Raw genomic sequence first — 19,264 nt, forward strand, 5'->3', positions numbered from 1 at the left:
AATAAAGGAACCAGAGGTGGTTTTCCGATCACTCCCGGCCCCTAGAGCTGCCTCTTCCCATTGTGAGGAAGCAGCAACTTCCAGCATGGGTGCCCATGCTGGGCAGACCCAGGCGCTGGAGGCAGGCAGAGCCTCCGAGCAGGGTGAGGGGAGGCAAGGAGGACCTGAGCCTCACACAGTGTGTTTTCTGCAGCCCAAAATTCACAGCAGGTAGTCAGGAAACCTGTGGCACTCATTAAGCCAGGAAGTTATGCGTGCTGGAGAGTAAAAGTAACTTTTTTTAAATGGTTGGAGAAACGGAGAGTTATAAGAAGTGGTTTGTTGAACTTTGCACCGTGGCTCAGCGTTAACAAACCTGACTAGCATCCATGAGGATGAGGGTTCGATCCCTGGCCTCACTCAGTGGGTTAAGGATCCGGCATTGCCATAAGCTGTGGTGTAGGTCACCGACGTGGCTGAGATCCCATGTTGCTGTGGCTGTGGTGTAGGCCGGCGGCTATAGCTATGATTGGACCCCTAGCCTGGGAACCTCCATATGCCACATGGGTGAGGCCCTAAAAGACAAAAAAAAAAAAAGTGGTTTGTGAGAAAAGCCAGGCTCTCTTGAGGAGCACCCTTGAATTCTAAGCTGACTTCATGGAGGATAACCACGCCCATCATCTCACAGCCCTGCTGCCGACAGGTGCAGAGGGCAGACCACCAGCCTGAGCCAGAACTAACCAGAATGTGGAATTTCCCCGTAGCTCACAGAAGCTGTTGGTCACTCTGGAGGACTTTCGCATGTCGTGCCATCTCTCTAAACCAGTTTTCTCACCTGTGAGATGGTGAGGGTGCTGCTGCTGTCACGGGCTTGTGACCAACACTGCCTGGCATGTAATAAAGGCTCAGTGGATGCCGGCTGTGGCTACCACGCGAGTGAAAGCTTCCGCAGTCCCCCCCACACATGCAGCCTCACACGGAAAAAGCAAGTGAGGTTTCCTTAGCACAAGGCTTCCGAGAGCCTTTGCGTGTTCTCCTAGGATACCCCGGGAGGGGCACAGGAGGTCGTATCTGCCCCTAGGACCCCTTTTGCTTAGAACATGTGGAAAAATGAGTCTCTAGAACATTGTATGACAACGACTCTCCAATGCGCCTACGCACACGGACATATGACACGTAAAAGAAAGGACACCGTAAATACTAATTGGACCCCCTTCTCCAGCTTAACACATTGTAGGTGCTATTCCACAGAAAAGCATCTATTTCCATAGGGTTGTTTTGAATGCCCAGGTGTTCTATGGATGTACCAGGGTATGTTAATTTGGCTGTTACTATTGCCCCAAGAGTCCAGAAAAGGCCCTTGCTTAGGTTTTGTCTCTAGGGCTCGTGTGGCTCAACCAGAAAACCAGAGTCTTACTAAGAGGATGTAGCAGGACATCTAAGTGAAGAAGGTAAGAAGCAGCAGCTTTGATGCCCAGAGGAAAACTCTTCCCAGGACTTCAGGTTTTTTGAAGGAACAGACCAGATCCCTTCATCTTCACAGCGTGAGGCCCTATCAACTATGGGGGGCCCTCACGGTGGCTCTCAGCCTACGGTCGTGGGTTCTGCAAGAGGTGGTAATGAGGATTTATGGGCTCCTGGCAATGCTTCCAAAAGCTAAATGGAAAAACACACACAGACTGTAAGCCAGGCTACAAGGGTCTCTGCGTTAAGCCGGAATTTTATCAGCTCCGAGTGGTGGGTGGCACAGTCAGTGCCCCGAGTGACCATTGTGAGATGCCCTTGATAAATAAAGCCTGAGGATGGGAATTGTTACTTATGAAATGCAGTTTGTTGAGGAGACAAAAATCTTTCAAATATGAGAACCCTGGGGAGGAAATATAATAGGCAGGGTTTCAATGCGGAAGCAAGCTGGTCAAAAAGGCTGTGTGGCAAAGAACGGGTTTACAGAAGTGTATGAGATGGAATGGCCATCTCGATGAGGTCATTTTGAATAACTGACTTTTCAACAGGCAAAGGACAATATGGGGCTTTTTTAGGAATATCAGAAACCAAAAAGTGCTTACACCCCTCTCTGCGGCTCTGAGAACCATGTGGAGACTGATCAGTGCTACGCTCCTTAGAATGACTGAGAAGAAGAGAAGATGGGGGGCGGGCTGAGGGCATCAATTACACCCATTATATAATATAATCATAACAATGATGATAATAATAATATTGTCTTTGCACTTCGTATGTTCACATGGTCATGGGTCAAGACCACCATACGCCAGAATGGCTTGTTTGACCTTCACCAAGTTGGGGTTTGATCTTATTTATCATGGGCTTCAAGATCAAAGTGGAATTTAAGTCCTGGCCCTGACAAGGCCCGACCTATGTATTTCCTTGAGCAAGATACGTAAACTGTCCAAGTCCTAGATTCTTCATGTATAAAACAAGGGCCATTTTTCTCTCATAAGAGGAACATATTTCTTTAACGTTGTCTATTATACTTCAAGGCGTGTGTGTGTGTGTGTGTGTGTGTGTATACAACTCTCTCCACCTAGAGAGATGCTATTTGGAACAGTAACTAGCATGTAATAGGGACTCCAGAAAAACGAGTTCCCTTCCCCCTTCCCTTGGTGAAGGCACTCTGTAGAAAGGAAGGCAATGTCAAAAGGCATCCTTTTGATTCCAGCAAGCAGAAGCAAGAGGGAAAACGAAAACAGCCAGATAAATGAGGAGAGGGAGGGTGAGTGCCACATATTTCCTGGTTCATGCATGTGCATGAGACTGTGGCCTGATATTAACCCCAAATTCCAAAGCCAGTCCCATTGAGTATATTCATAAATGCATCTAACCGTTCAATGCCCACACGATAAATGTGTAAATTCAGTTACCTTGCTGATTATGCACCCGTTTGCAGGCCCACCCTTCTCTGAAAAACTTGGCATTGGAAATATAGGCAATAATAAAATTGTCTAAATAGGTAATATTTCTTGCTTACTTACTGACAGTAAGGTTTTTAATTCCATGCCTGGGAACCACGGCGGGTCTTTGGAAGCCTGCAGCAGTGTTTAAACTCCGGAGTTCAAAGTAAAAGCTTCACTACTCGATAATGATATTAATTAAACAATTTGTATTCATAAGACAGAAACAGTAACTAGTATTTCTACCTACCTCTTTCCCGGCTGTTAGATAAATGTAGATATTCTTCTCGGGGTGAGGAACGAGTTTGTAGAAAACAGGTGTTTCTTCTTTAATTTCGTAGATAACCTCTGGACAATTAGAAGTCCAATTCTCACCAAGAATAACCTATTTTTTAAAAAAGAGAAACACAACTTCTATTCAACACTTTGAACCGCAGGGTGGCAAAACTCCCTGCTTAATCCCAAGACTGTGTCCTTTCTTCCTTGCTCCATGCATTGGCTAAGGTACCGTGTTTTCAACATTCTCTCATGTCTCAGCCTTCAACAGGGCTGGTTGTACCAAGTTCTTGTAGGGGACAAAGTCAAGCACAGAAAGCCAGTCTTCGGTGCCGGGCCATATCTCAGGTGCAGGAGCTCACTGTCCCTAATTCCTGACCATGTCCGGCCTTAGGAGAATCTCTAAGTGACAGCTTCATTCGTGCTGTGCCAAGTGATCGTACAACTAAAGGAGACGGCTCAACAGCCATTCACAGGGGTCACTCTAATTCTCCCACATGGATCTACCCGCTTACACATTTGAAAGCAACCAGGGTGACTTGCCAGGCCTGAACGAGGAGGTGTGTGTTTATATATATAAAATAGAAGTGAGTGTAGCTTTGAAATTGGACATGCCCGAGTTTCACTCAACTTCAGTCAAGAAACACCACTGAACACCCACTGTAGGTAGCTGGCACACAGTAGGTGTTTGGAAAATGGCAGTGAAGCGACAGTGATGAAATCCTGCCCTTACAGAACTGACATTTGGCGGGGGGTGGGGGGAGGCATAATGCTAGACAATTAACAATAAGTAAATTATAAAATGTGTCAGCAGGACCTACTACATAGCATAGGGAACTATATTCAATATTTTGTAATAACCTATAGTGGAAAAGAATCTGAAAAAAGTATATATATTGAATACATATATATATATAAACTAGGAGTTCCTGTCGTGGTACAGCGGAAAAGGATCCGACTAGGAACCCTGAGGTTGTGCGGGTTCCATCCCTGGCCTTGCTCAGTGGGTTAAGGATCTGGCATTGCCATGAGCTGTGGTGCAGGTCACAGAAGCGGCTCGGATCCTGTGTTGCTGTGACGTAGGCCAGCAGCTGTAACTCCAATTTGTCCCCTAGCTGGAGAACCTCCATATGCCACAGGTGCAGCCCTAAAAAGCAAAATAAATACATAAATACATAAGTAAATAAAATAAAAACTGACCCACAAAATACATACATATACATACACACACACACGACCGAATCATTTTGCCGTTATGTCAGAAGCTAGCACAACGCTGTTGGTCAACTAGACATACATCAACTAAAAAATGTTGACAGGTATGTTAGCAGATGGATAAATATATGAGCAAGGTGAAAGTGAAGTGGGGTAAAGAGATGAGAATGCGTGTGGAGTGCAGGTTCCATTGAGGAGGTGATGTTTATTTAGAGACTTGCCGGAGGTGCTGGAGCGAGTCATTAGTTATCTGGATGAAGCCGGCTTTTAGAAGAATGACCCGCTGGTGCAAAGGTCCTGAAATGAGGTGAGACTAGGACGGCTTGAGTGGGGCAAGTACAGTACAGAGGAGGGGATGGCGCCATAAAGGGGGGAATCGCATAGGTTCTTGCTGGCCCACGGAAAGCTTTTGCCCTTTACTCTAAGAGATGAGGGGCCACTGCAGGGCTTTGAACAGAGGAGGGACCTGTGAGAGGGCAGGGCTTGCGGCATGGGTGGGAAGACACCCCAGGAGACTCTTACCCAAATCCTGGAGAAATATAATGGTAGCCGGGTCTCAGATTTGCCTCCTGGCTCTACCCTATACATAGAGTACGACCCTGAGCTAGTTAACGCTCTTCACCTCCCTGGGCCTCAATTTCCTCATCTCTAAAATGGGACAAATAATGCCTTCCTCACACGTAGGTGTGGTAGGGTCAAATGAGAAGGACCACAAGGTTTAGCACATAATCAATACTCAATCGTTGACAGCCTATTCCTAGATTGCAAGTTCCTTTTGCGGAGGGACCATGTCTTAATTATCTTTGCACCTGCCCCTCTGCCCCCAAACAAGACAATGCGTTTGAAAGTGAAAACGTTCAACATGTTGTCTTTTTGAAACCATCCAGATACAACATCTCTGTTCACACCTCTACCACTGTAGCCATCAGTTACACTGGGCATATAGGAGTTGAAAAGAAAAAACTGGCCCACAAGATTCTTTTCAAAGTCTACATTCATGTGTCTTCTGAGCAGCAGCACAATGCCTGTACCACTCATCCGGATGGCAAGCATGCATCCGCTATTTAATCAAAGGCTCCATATCAATTTGGTCCATGGAGCATCATCCTGCATGTGCACCTGCTCCCAGGATCTGGGCTTGTCCTGTGATGGTGACTTTCCTTTCGTCATCTGCTCTGAGTCAAACCCAGGTGGATGTGGTGCAACGAGGAGCTCACTAGGAGCCCCTGAACAACTCAGTTCAATGACAGCTGTGTAAAATCACTATAACTCAGTATTTTAAATATGATGTTTAAAAGAGAAGCAGCTAGGTCCCAAGGAAGGTGGGTAAGTTCTGTGGCCCAAGTTGTTTAAAAATGACACTAGGAGTTCCTATTATAGCTCAGTGGGTGAAGAACCCAACGTAGGCTGCATGAGGATGGGGTATGACCCTGGCGTCACTCGGTGGGTTCAGGATCCAGCATTGCTGTGAGCTTTGGTATAGGTCACAGATGCGGCTCAGATCCAGCGCTGCCATGGCTGTGGTGTAGACCATGAACTGCAGCTCCAACTGGACCTCTAGCCTGGGAACTTCCATGTGCTGTAGGTGAGGTCATTAAATAAATAAATAAAAATTTAAAGGTACATAAATATGACTCTGTAGCTGCACCATCCAATATGGTAGCCACTTTGTTTGTTTGTTTATTGACTGTACCCATGGCACGTGAGTTTCCAAGCCAGGAACTGAACCTGTGCCACAGGAGCAACCAGAGCCGCAGCAGTGACAACACAGGATCCTTCACCCACTGTACCAGGGACTCCAGCTGTTTAAATTTAAACTAAAAATTCACTTCCTCAGCCACACAAGTTACACTTCGAGGGCTCTGTAGCCACAAGCGGCTGGTGGCTACCATATTGTGAGTGCAGATGTCGACTATTTCCGTCATTGGGGAACATTCTCTCCCACAATGCAGAACACTGGCCGCAGAAAACGATGAGCCAAGGGAGACATCAGGTAGGCACTGAGCAGGCGCGGATTTGCCCGGTTCCTGTCTTCCCATGTCTAAGTCACATTCTTATTAGCTCAGATTCCCATAGCTGATCTGGTTTTAGGACGTGGTTGTACAGAGGAGGGGAGAAGGAAGCCAGATTAAAGTAAAAATACGATTGATAGCAACATTCTCAAGTGAGGCTCGGGAGAAGAAAGGCTTCTGCCCAGATCTCTTTTGAGGAATTCATCCCGTTAAACCACCGTTTGGCAGAAACACCTATGAAGCACTCTTGCCCACAAAGCTGAAGCTGGATCTGATCAGGCCGTTGGTGCCACCTTCCACTCAGCGCTGAGAAACAGAGGGGCAAAGGAACAAGCTCAAGGGCAACCGAGGGAAGCAAAGAGCCAGACCCGCAATGTGAGCCAGTCCGCAGGACAACGCACCTCCCTTCCTCAAGAAGCCAGTGGAGGCACGTCAAAGGATAGGAAGAGAAACCACCACCTCAGTGGCATCTGAAGACCTTGCTCAGATACCAATTTGCATGAAAACCATTTTTAAGAGACACGCGTGAACCGATTAGGGAACTTGAGTCGCATGGACGTGATATTAGGTAATTTTAAAGAATTACTGATAATTTTGTCAGTAGTGATCATAGCGCTACAGTGATTCAAGAAAACGCGGAGTTCCCGTCGTGGCGCAGTGGTTGACAAGTCTGGGAACCATGAGGGTGCAGGTTCAATCCCTGGCCTTGCTCAGTGGGTTAAGGATCTGGCGTTGCCCTGAGCTATGGTGTGGGTCGCAGACTCGGCACGGATCCCACGTTGCTGGGGCTGTGGCGTAGGCCGGCGGCTACAGCTCCGATTAGACGCCTAGCCTGGGAACTTCCATGTGCCGCAGGGGCGGCCCTAGAAAAGGCAAAAAGACCAAAAAAGAAAAAAAAAAAAAGAAAAAAAAGAAAACGGAGTTCCTGTTGTGGTTCAGCAGTAACGAACCCAACTAGTATCCATGAAGATGCAGGTTCAATTCCTGGCCTCGCTCAGTGGGTTAAGGCTCCAGCATTGCCGAGAGCTGTGGTATAGGCTGCAGACTTGGCACAGATCTGGTGCTGCTGTGGCTGTGGGGTAGGCCAACAGCTGCAGCTCAGGAATTTCCATATGCCATGGGTGTGGCCCTAAAAAGCAAAACCACAACAACAAAAACCCATCGTTTTTTAGAAATAAAGGAACATGAAATATTTAGGGGTGAAATGACATGGTATCCAGGACATGTCTTAAAATTTAAAAGTAAATAAGAAACATAATTTAACCACCATTTGTCCATTTTAAGTCAGTTAGGAGCTGCACTGCAGTTGCAATTGGAGCTTATTTTATCTACTTTTGGAGGCTGGTGGGTACAGACAGGCAGGAGCTGGAAAGATCTTGTTTGGGGCAACAGAGATTTGTTTACTTGACACCTTGGAGATGAGGCATCAGTACTCTCTCTAGAATTCTGAATTATGGCAGGGAAGCCTTTCTTGCTCTTTTTTTTTTTTTTTTTCTCTCTTTAAACTATGCAAGGACACCATGTGCTGGGATTTGCCAACTGGTTTCCTAAACAAACAGCCTTGAGGGGCCACCACTGAAGTTTGTTCTAGTAACGACAGACACTGGGGCTTAAATGGGTTTGCTTCATGGATGGTGGGAGTGGGACTTCTCTGGAAGGTAATTTGGCATTCTCTATCCAAATTACAAAGCACATTCCCTTAGACCCCACAGTCCCTTGTATATATGGGAAATGACATATGCAATGGATACTTATTGCAGCGTCACATATTATAATCAGACGGAAACAACCTCAACGTCCAACACTAAGGACCTGCTTAATCAAACTACAGTGCAAACAATGGAATACTATTTAGCAGTAAAAAGAATTAGCAAGTTCTCTATGTTTTACAGGTCATGTTTAATACGCTATATTAAATGTGCATATGATTTTTTGTATACATGTATATACAGATACATAACATATGTGCAATAAATGGGGAGAAAGATTATCTTCCCCTTTTTGCTTGTAGACAGATGTAACATATCTCTGGAACGATACCCAAGAAACTGTTATCATTGGTTGCACTGGAAGTCAGGAATGGGTGACTTTCACAGCATGTTTTCTCTGTTCTTGTGAGTTTCGAACAATGTCAATAGATTGCCTTAAAAAATAAATACACACAATTTAAATTTTAAGGGTGTTCGACACTGAGTGGGTCACACGTTTTTTCTTTTTGCTAAGAATTATCTCCCGAGCCCCAAGGAAGAGTCCATTTTCATCACCTATAAAATTTTAAAGCAACATGCTACTCAGAGGGACTGGGGTCTTGGCTTCACCCGTGGTTCCCCATCTCTCTCAGATGCCTCCAGGACAGGAGAGAAGGCTCTCTTTCTCCTCCGGATTTCTATTAATATCACCTCGGACCGCACCCATCCTCACCCGCCCAGCCCAGCCCAGCCCAGCACAGGAGCACTGATGAAACAGTAAGATCTTCTGACTGCAAAAGTCATGTAGGAGTTCCCCTTGTGGCGCAGTGGTTAACGAATCTGACTAAGAACCATGAGGTTGCAGGTTCGATCCCTGCCCTTGCTCAGTGGGTTAACGATCCGGCATTACCGTGAGCTGTGGTGTAGGTCGCAGACGCGGCTCGGATCCTGCGTTGCTGTGGCTCTGGCGTAGGCTGGTGGCTACAGCTCCGATTCGACCCCTAGCCTGGGAACCTCCATATGCCGCGGGAGCGGCCCAGGAAATGGCAAAAAGACAAAAAAAAATAAAATAAAATAAAAAAATAAATAAAAAAGCTCATGGCTATTTAAAAGAAAAAAAAAAGTCATGTCACCATCAACACAGAATAGAAAGCCAGCAAGACTGGAGCTGGGCAGCCTCAGAACAGGAACACAATCAGTGAAGTGATGCAGGAAGGAACAGTGAGTCACCGAAACCCAAAACAGGTTGAATTTTGCATAAGAGAAAATGCATCCAATACACACACACACACTCCTTGGCCATGGTGTGGATTTTTATCTATTGCTTCCAGGATACGGCCTTAATATAGATCTAATCTGCAGTCAACCTGAGCCTCTGCCATGTATATTCTTACGTACCCTTGTGTCCTTCCAGTCTCAAATGTCACCTTCTCTGAGAAGCCTTCCCTGGTCACCTTTCTACGGTACTGCGAAGTCACGCTCCACCCATCCTTCTGTTTTCTCCATAGCACTCATTTGCTTTTGTTTCCTCTGATTTTCGCTCAAAAACTTGAAAAATCAGAGTCAAGGCAGATTCTTCAAGGGTTACCTAGTTGGGAGGCAGGAAGAACTTTCTGGAAATGGGTTGAATTTCACTCCACGGTTTGGATAAATGCAATCTACCAGCACGCATCACCATGGGAGATAACTTTATCAGCCATCAATCCATTTACTTGTTTTCGGCCTTCTTCCCACCATGAGAACAGGGACACTGTTGGTTTTGTTCACTTTTGTATTTTCAGCCCCGCAAACAGTGCCTGGCACATAAAAGGTGCACCATAAATATTTATTAAATGTAAACATGCTCTATTCGCGTTCAAGATTTTATAAGGCTCATCAGATTTTTCCAGCTGATGCCCGGGCAGAAAACAAATTTTTCCCGACAGAGAACTTCAGTTCGTGTCAACATGTTGTTTCTGTTGACATCTTCCTGAAGCCTCATGGTAGGCTATTAACTAGCCTTGGGATTTTTATTGCATACAAAAAAAATACCTCCCAACACTCCTGAGATGTTTGGGGTGTGAGGCTTCCAACCACACAGTTGACTGCATTACAAGTACACCACCATCCACAGGAAAGGTTTCCTGGTGGGGAAAAGGAAGGGGAGACTCATTAAACCAAAGACAAAAGAGTGCTTTTTTTCTTTACTATTACCATGACATAGAAAAGCCATGGGTGTTCAAAACGCTAAAATATTTTACACCAAATGTCTTTACTTCCGCCCCATCCTGGGAGGCTAATGGGTTGAAGGCTAAACAAGCCAATCTTCTCATTTTTTCCCCATAAGCAAGAGTTTCTAAGAGAAATGCTATAAAGGAGACTTAAACCACACACACACACACACACACACGAAAGCAGGGTCATTATCCCACAGCACTGACTGTGCTTCAGCAGGTAGGAATACTCATCAAGATGAAATATAAAGATGAAGGCAAAGTCCTCTCTTGTTTCGAATCGACGTATATCGACGTACGTGGTAAGAGGCGCGCACAGGCTGAACCACAAGTTCTAGATTCCTGCCTTACACGGGAGTCTCTGTCCTGAACTGGGGAGTCACTCACAAGCTGGAATGAATGAGATGGGGAGGGGGGGGAACTTGAACTGGACCTTCTCAGCAGCCAATCCTGGAGCCCACGCCCAAGTTCTGACACTTCCCATTGTTTCGACGTTTTGGTCTGTCGCCGCCCCTCGGCTGTACCCACCACCCCCACTTCCAGTCCCAGGTCTTGTCCCGGGTTCCTCAGGGTCTCCTTTTCGTTCCTTGAACATTCTGTGGGGGTACACATGGCGCTTGGGCCTGTACAAGATTTGCTTTTGTTTCCTCTGATTTTCGCTCAAAAACTTGAAAAATCAGAGTCAAGGCAGATTCTTCAAGGGTTACCTAGTTGGGAGGCAGGAAGAACTTTCTGGAAATGGGTTGAATTTCACTCCACGGTTTGGATAAATGCAATCTACTAGTAGGAGTAGTTTTGAGAACTGCAGATAGCCAATCCTGGCTCTAAGCAAGGGAGTGGTGGGTCTCTGCTGGATGTGGCCAAAGAGCATGAGGTGGCTTCCTGCATCCAGAACCCTCCTTTAGCCCTCGGGATGGGATATGTAGAGAAACCCAGCTCTTGCCTCCTATTGCTGGAGCGACACCAAAAGTCACCTTGAACACAGATCTCCTACCTTCACTGTAAAGGAGTTCACCCGGGGAAAGGGGGATTTAGAGGCTCCCAGGAACTTCTTGAAGCCCCAAGAGGAGAAGGCTCTGCCTTCTTCTAACGCACAAGTCTGCATTCAGCTGGGTTGTCAGCAGGCTGTCCGCAAACAGGAGCAAACTAAACCCACAGAAGCCAGAGCCCCTTCCCATAAAAGCTCAAACCCATGCATCTTGATAGGTGCCCACAGACGCCAATGGTAGAAAATAAACAATAAAACCCAGTTCCACAAACTCCAAGTTGAAAGGATACAGTTGAATTAACAGTGCGGTGGGTATCGGAGACTGGCTACTTCTGTTCAAATCACCTTGAGCAAGTTACTTAACCTCTCAGAATCCCGGGGGGGGGGTTTCACTTGTAAAGTGGGGAGTTCCTGTCGTAGCACAGCGGAAATGAATCTGACTAGGAACCATGAGGTAGCAGGTTCGATCCCTGGCCTTGCCCAGGGGGTTAAGGATCTGATGTTGCTGTGGCTGTGGTGTAGGCTGGCAGCTGGAGCTCCGATTGGACCCCTAGCCTGGGACCCTCCTTATGCCATGGGTGTGGCCCTAAAAAGACAAATAATAATAATAATAATAAAGTGGGGACGCTAACAGTGTTCAACTAGTTACCTTATGCAGACACTGGTTCCAACGCCTGGCACATAGCAAGAGCTCAGGGATCGCAGCTGTTATGACCCCCTGCCCACAGCCTTGTTATCTTTTACATTTATAAGAAAGGTTACCGGGCATGAGTAAAGTCACACATCTCAAGTTTCATGCATATTCTCTTCATCCTTATCTGACCACTTGGAGAAAGCTCAAAATATTCAATTCGCCCTTGAAATGCAGACAATTTTCTGGATGCAGCAGAGTCAGCTCAAAGGCCTCCAAACGACATGACAGTCGGTTCCACAGTCGGGACAACGTGTCAGCCTGTTGCGTATACAGTGCCTCGGTCTGGCCAAGCAGCACGTGGGATGTGAATTCCCAAAAGCTGAGTTCAGTGTGGTCCTACGTTACCAGCTGATCTCAGTGGAGACGCTGACAACAGAGAAATCCTAGCATGCCATCATGCTCAGAAAGGAAGTAAAATGAGGAAATAACGGGGGGGGGGGGATAAAGTGGCTGGATGTAATGTCTCACAACTATTAGGATCACAAATCAATATTAAGGGGACACATTAGACATTCTGGAAGGACGCTTTCAGTTCTCAATTCCTTCAGCTTTTGTGAACTCTTACAAAGGGACACAGGAATAAAGGCAGGAGAGAGCCAGCAGTAAAGGTATTAGCATACTGTGACATCTTTCATTTTTCCACTTACCATCCGGAGAAATCTTACTTTTGGAGGCAGTGCCGGATGACTCAGAAGGGTGTGTGTCTTTAAAGACACTTTATTATTTCTTTCTTTCTGCTTTTTAGTGCTGCACCCATGGCACATGGAAGTTTCCCAGGCTAAGGCTCCCATCGGAGATACAGCTGCCGGCCGGCACCACGGCCAGAGCAACTCAGGCTCCAAGCCGTACCTGAGACCTATCCCACAGCTCACAGCAATGCCAGATCCCTGACCCACTGAGCAAGACCAGGGATTGAACTGGAGTCCTCATGGATACTCGTCGGATGTGTTTCTGCTGCGCCACAATGGGAAGTCCCTTTAAAGACACTTTAAAAGTGATTCAATATCTCTGCTTAAGCTCAAAATAATGTTTCCACATAATGGAACATGAAACAGCTATTTAAAAATGCTGCACAAGTTTGCCATAGCATTTTAATGTAGCATTTTCCCTCATTACCTGAGCAAGGAAAGGATGCAAAATTGGATAAAGTCCTGACCTCAACTATTGGGGAAAAAAAACCAACCCCCCCCCAAAAAAAAACCCTTAAAATGCTGATGGCTGCTGCCACTGCATAAGAGAACGAGACGTATTTTTCCTTTGCTTTCCCCTCACACCCGCTACTTTGCAACTTTCTCCATGAGCCTGTATTCCTTTTACAATAAGAAATTATTGCAGGAACGTGATATTTAAAATTGCACCAAACTATGTCAAAATTCCATGAGATTTTCAGGGATTTGAGAAATTAGAGAGGTTTTGCGTGTGTATGAGATGGTCAAAACCAGCCACTGGCCTGCCTCTCATCCAACCAGGCATAGACTACAGGGCCAGGCGTCTGTCAAAATGCCACCGACTCTTGATCACAGGGGCACCGGATGAGTCAGGCTGTGGGTGATCCGAGCCCTTTCTCCTCCTCCCGAGGGCTGCCTTGGGTTGGGTGTTGCTTTTCTCTGCTCGTTAGTACCTCCGCTCTGCAGTTTTAGAAGCCAAGCTTGTGTCTATCCGTGTTCGCCTCTTTGAACAGTCCCGGTGACAAGTCTGGCAAGGGACAAGCTTGGCGCTTCTGAATAAAGGGATGGGGGGTTCTCGGTGCCTTCCGAGCCCCAGGCTTCGGGACTCCGGGTGATTCTAGGGGTTGCATCTGAGAATCTGCATGCAGGATACTGAGGGAGGCCCGGGAATCCCTGGGCTGTCCTGGGCAGCCAGGGCGGGGGGTGGCAGCCAGTTTTCATTCGCCTTTCGCAACCTCCTTCCAAGGGAGGGACCTTCCGGAGGGAAGCTGGGGGTGGGGTTTAATTTCCAAGACGTTATCATGATGCTGAGGCATCCTTCAGTCACAGGGTCTGCCTTCTTCTCAAGCTGGGCTTATTCCCTGAGCTTCTAAGACCCCTGACCCCCCCACCCCGCATCCTGAATCCCTATCAACATGCTCGCTGCTCCCCGCAGTGAACCCTCACGGAGTGGCCACCTGTGCCTGGGGCAGAAGTTACAAAGTCAGTGCAGTAACTTGCAAAGAGGGACATGCGTGCAGAATAGAACAAGCTCAGGTTCAAGTCCCTGCTCTGCCCTGTGTAACCTTGGACGCATCGTCCAGCTTCTCCGGGCCTCGGTTCTCTCATCTGTACAAAGACAAGAGAGCATCCACCTGACCGCATTGAGAAGAGGACTGAGTTACTTGGCACCTGTAGCATCACTAGCACCTGGGAAGCAGGCACAAACCAAACCAACAGAAAACCAACTGACCTGATTGCTGGAACCCTAAAAACAAGACCACAGGTGTGGCTTTGGAAGGTGTAGTCCATTCAGATGAGGAAGGAAGTGAGACTCCGGCCGGCCATCTCTCCCGCAGGAGCTTGAAGCTGCGGCCCGTCCCGCCCCTCTGGACGGAGGCCCGTCCCGCCCTTCTCTCTAAACCCCGGGCAGCTGCACATGAACCCAGGGGGGTGGGGCGTGTGTGCAAACAGGACAGGCGGCACCAGGCGGTCCCATGGGAGGCTATTTATAGCCAAGTGTTCCTTCACCTCCAATTTGCCATCTAACAGTTTGGCTCAGCTTTGGGGAGAACAGTGTTCTTGTCAAAACACTCATCACCAATATCGCAAAGCAGAAGAGAGAATTGGTGAGAAGACCCAGCCAGGACTGATGGAAACTTTTCCTGCCAGGTGAACGGATCCACTCAGCCGGACCAGGTGGGCATAGCTAGAGACCCTGCCTCAAGGCACAGAGGAACTCGTGAACCATGCATGACTGAGGGTATTTACCCTTCCGCCAGGAAGTGGAGCTAACGCAACAGGAAAGATGATCAATGTATATTTTAAAGGAACGTGTATACAAACAAACCCCCTCCCATATGGTACTGGGTTTCCTCCAAAGAAAACAGATTAAAGCAAATATCTATCTACCAGGCGCTCAGCACAGCATCGGGCTCTGGGGATTGCCAGCCCCCTCCCCTTTCTCGGGCAGTTAAAAATCAAGTTGGGAAGGGAGACAAACAAAAGCGGAAAGGTTAGGCATCAAAGCAAGACATTTATAAGGAGCCAAAAGAAGGATACGGATAATGAGTATTTCGGGAGATGAGGGAGAAACGTGATCACTCCAGGCTCAGGAGTCCTCAGAGAGGAGGTGGAGTGTGAGCTGAGCCAAAGCGCAGATACACAGGATTCGGGAAAGCAGAGGAGAAAAAAGGGAGCAATCCAGGAAGAGGACGCAGGGTGAGCAGAGGTGTGGGAGCAGCTTGGCGATGAGCACGCAGGCAGGTTTGGCCAGAGCGGGGGATAGGTGTGCAGAAGCCAGAACTAGAGACGATCGGAACAGCAAGGGGTTCCCGGGGTTGTCTCCTACAATCTCATTCTACAGATGAGGAAACGGAGGCTCAGAGACGTCAGGCAACTTATTTCAAGTCACACAGCTCGAGGTTACCCAGGGGAGAGCCGTTGAGGAAACGAATGTGAGCGTTCGATTTAAACGTGGAGCTAACAGTAAATCAGGCTCCACAGAGGCAGAGAAATATCAGCCTAGGGCGAAAGAAACAATTGCCAGCCGTGAATGTTGATGGAGGCTACAGGAGGCGCTCAATAAATGCTTGCTGAAGAGACAATTTCGGACACATCACGTGCTATCTCGGAGTTTTTCTCCTCCTTCCCACTGCTCCTCCCCAAGGGAATAAAAATCTCAGCTTGACCAGAGGTGTAGCCACACAGTGGAAAAAGTAGGGTCCTCAGACAAATGGCAAGGGGATCTCATAGGGTTTCAGGTCTCAAACCTCTCCCTAAAGGGCAGACAACAAACTCGCTCCATGGGTGGCAAGCGGGCTGCGGGAAGGAGCACCTGTTGTTCTTCTTTTCAGCCCTGTGATCTCTCACCTGTTCGACGCGGTGAGAAATCAGGTGCTTTGTACATTTCTAATATAAAGGAGATAGAGCAGAAAGGGGAGGTCTTAGGAAGGTGGGCCAGGGATGGGGTAGAGGCCAGATCCCCATGTACCTCGGCCAGGCAGCTTATGAGTAAGAAAAAGAACTGTGGTCCCAGGTTCCCAGGAAGGAAGGGGGGCCGTGACTTCCATACTTGGGTAAGGAGGGTATCCCATATAGGTTTCCATTTCCCAGGCCATTGTGCGGGGTTTTCTGAGCAGCTCACAGCGCAGTCAGTGTGTGTCTTGTGTATAACCCAGAAGCAATAAAAAAAAAAAATACAAAAGCACAAAATGGATCAATATTAACATTGACATTGAAGAAGGCACAGAAAACCAACCTTAAGTAACTGGCCATCTCCAGTCCCCAAGAATAAAACAGTCCTGTTCATTACCACGGTGCCATAAACGGACGTCAGGTCGGAATGGATCAAGGTAGATGATGCGATTGGTTGGACTCTTTCAGGTTGATCCCCTTCTTTCTGAACATGCACACAAACGCACAAATAAAAAAAAAAAAGATAATTTTTAACAGCAATAACTCATGATGATAAAAATGTCACTCATGCCCACCTGGGAAGGAACTTAGGGAGCCCCAAATACATTTTCTTAGGCCAGCTCCCCAGGAGCAACCTTTTTTCCCCTTAATCTGCAGAATCACCAGGCTTGCCCACCCCGTGCAAAGCCATTTGTTTACTATGGAGTCACATGTATTGATTGCCAGCAATGCGCGAGTCATCTATTTAACACTCCTCCAGCTGAGAGATGAAACGGAGTTCCACTTTATTGCCAAGAAAAGAGCCCACCGCTGAACTGGGAGGGAGACGCTTATACGTGGCTGTTTGAGAGACCATGAGGCAATTTATTCTAGCCAGGGACTGGCTTCTGGGAGGTTAAACAAGTCCTTTTCTGAGATGTGAGACAGACCCTCCCGGGCAGGTGTGATGGCAGAAGGGAAGGGTCTGGATTTACCAGAAGAGTGGGACATGTTCTCCCAAAGACAGAGTCATTCATTCAGCGGGTCAAGAGGGAAAGATGCAGTCACGGACAGTGGGTAGGACGGAGCCACGGAGCTAAAGAGGAACCAAGCACGAGGGTGGATCTAGCGCTGCTGCTCTTGAAACCAAAAGCCAAACTCCAAACCTGAAGGCATTTAAATGGTCGGAGGCTCTGAGCGTATATAATCACATGCTTGCTGCTGATCGTTAAATAAAGCCCTTCTTTAAACCCAGAGCAGAGAGTGTGTCCACCAAAATGTCTTTTTCTTTCTTGTTTAAAAGGCATGAAGTGCTTCATGCTGCTTCCTGCCTTCAACGACAGGAAACCAAGTTTGTCACACAAATCTCTGGAAGATAAGGAGCTAGAAAGAGTCCTTGCCATCTGCAGCCACGGAACACAGTGTGACAGCATGCTTCCTCGGCCAGAGCTCAGTTCCCGCCTGTACTCAGGTTTTCAAAGGTGCGTTTAGGTTTCAGTCAATGGGAGAGCTGGCCAACTTCTGTAAGCATCACCGCAACTGCAGCTCCTAAAACCACCCCATCTGGGGAGGGGGGGAGGTGGGCAGGGGGAGGCTAAGACTTATTAACTTCATTATATTATTGCCGACAGTGTTTATGTCTTTCAACTTATGTCCTATTAAATATTCATCATTTTTAAACCCACCAAGTTTCATTAACATCTAAACTAAATGGATTCATGGACTAAATTGATTTCTGAAGCCTTTAAAGGGCCGTATATATTTCTTTGTTGAAGTTGCGCTGGGAAGAAAAGATAAGCAGGCCAGGATTTCTCCAATGCCAGGATCTCTTTTCAGGGAAAAGATGTCATAACCTAAGAGAAAGTGACTTATTTGCATAAAATATTCCATGTGAACTCAGTTTAAGAAGATTTTTAGAAAGCCCATGAGAGACTCTTTTTTTCTCCTCTTAAAAAATACTTTACATACCGTCAGGGAAGATGGGGAACTGTCCTGTAAGAATGAAGTGAAGAAGAAAAAAAAAATCTCTGTGGGTCTAAGAATCAGAACAATAGATCACTGTTTAGATAAGGATGCCTAGCGGCTGTGAGCCGAAAAAGAAAAATCAGATGACTGTTAGATTAAAAAAATAATAATAAAACCACGCCACTCATCTTGCTTTAAATAAAACCAGAATTGTTCAAACGTAAGATCGGCTGACCAAGCCTCTTACTTTTAGTAAATATTTGAGCATCTCCAAAGTGCTCACTTCAGAGAACTGGACGTCATCTTTGTCTGGGTCCGGAATGTTCTAACACCACTATCTTTGGCCTCCAAAGATACAGGAGGACTTCTTTCTCCCCCATCCCGAGGCACAGGAAGAGTCATGACAGTGGGTTGTTGATGATCCAGCCACAAGGACCACGCCGGACAGCGTCCTCCCATATCGGGTATGCAGTAGGTGCTTAATAACTGTAGATATTCGCATTAGCCACGAACCATGACATCACAGTTCGCCTTTGCTAAGGTGGGCTGAGATAGTCTGTTTGTGAAGGACTGACTCCAAGAAAACCAGAAGTGGTTCGAAAACATTAAAGGAACAAGGAGAAAATTGCTTCTAAATGACTGTCCCATCCTCTCTAGGATCCTTCCCTGACTACTGACTCTTTCTCAATCACTGCAGTTTTCCAAGTTAAATCCTGGATCAATATTACGGGTAATGGCTATTAAGTCAATGTCCCTGAACTTGAGAGCGGGCGGCCCAGAACCAACCACCTGGGACTAGGGGTCAGAGAGGTTAGGTTTGCATTCTTGGTTCTCATCCACTGGGTGACCAGGGCAATTTAATAAACCCCATGGGTGGTTGGCTTTCTCAGCTGTGAATAAGGCTAATGGTGCCTGATTGGTCGTGATTATGCAGAAAAGATACTAGTGACCACCGCAACAGTAACATGTTGATAGGTGTTAGCTGGTCTTATTAGCAGGAACATGCACTGACTTTTGCTACTGGGAGTATTTTTATAACACTCTGACTAATCAGGATCATATAGGGTAGAGGCCAGACCGCCAAGGTTTGAATCCTGGCTCTGTCACCCTCTAAGTAATTTTGTATACCTTATTTCACCTGTCTGTGACTCAGTTTCCTCCTCTATACGTTGGATGTGATGGTAACATTTCTACTACAGAGGTGTCACGAAGACTGAATGAGTTAGGACGCAAGCCTCAGTGAAGCTGAGAACGTATCTGGCACATAGTAACACAGGTGGCA

General features: G+C 46.9%; 1 protein-coding gene across 6 annotated transcripts in view; it reads right to left on the minus strand.

Moving 5' to 3' along the window:
- The window catches only part of PLXNC1 (plexin C1), a 155,721-nt gene that overhangs the window by 119,580 nt on the left and 16,877 nt on the right, over positions 1-19,264 (minus strand). For all 6 annotated transcript variants that reach the window (XR_007135949.1, XM_047788273.1, XM_047788277.1 and 3 more), the window contains exons 2-3: positions 16,382-16,522; positions 3,139-3,273 (exon numbers count right to left, since the gene is read on the minus strand). Coding sequence is in view for 5 of the 6 variants with exons in the window: in XM_047788273.1 (XP_047644229.1) it covers positions 3,139-3,273; positions 16,382-16,522 (276 nt within the window). In the remaining variant the exon portion in view is untranslated. The remainder of the gene's footprint in view (positions 1-3,138; positions 3,274-16,381; positions 16,523-19,264) is intronic.

Source organism: Phacochoerus africanus, chromosome 7 (assembly GCF_016906955.1).
Source record: "Phacochoerus africanus isolate WHEZ1 chromosome 7, ROS_Pafr_v1, whole genome shotgun sequence".
In the NCBI taxonomy this organism is placed as follows: Eukaryota; Metazoa; Chordata; class Mammalia; order Artiodactyla; family Suidae; genus Phacochoerus; species Phacochoerus africanus.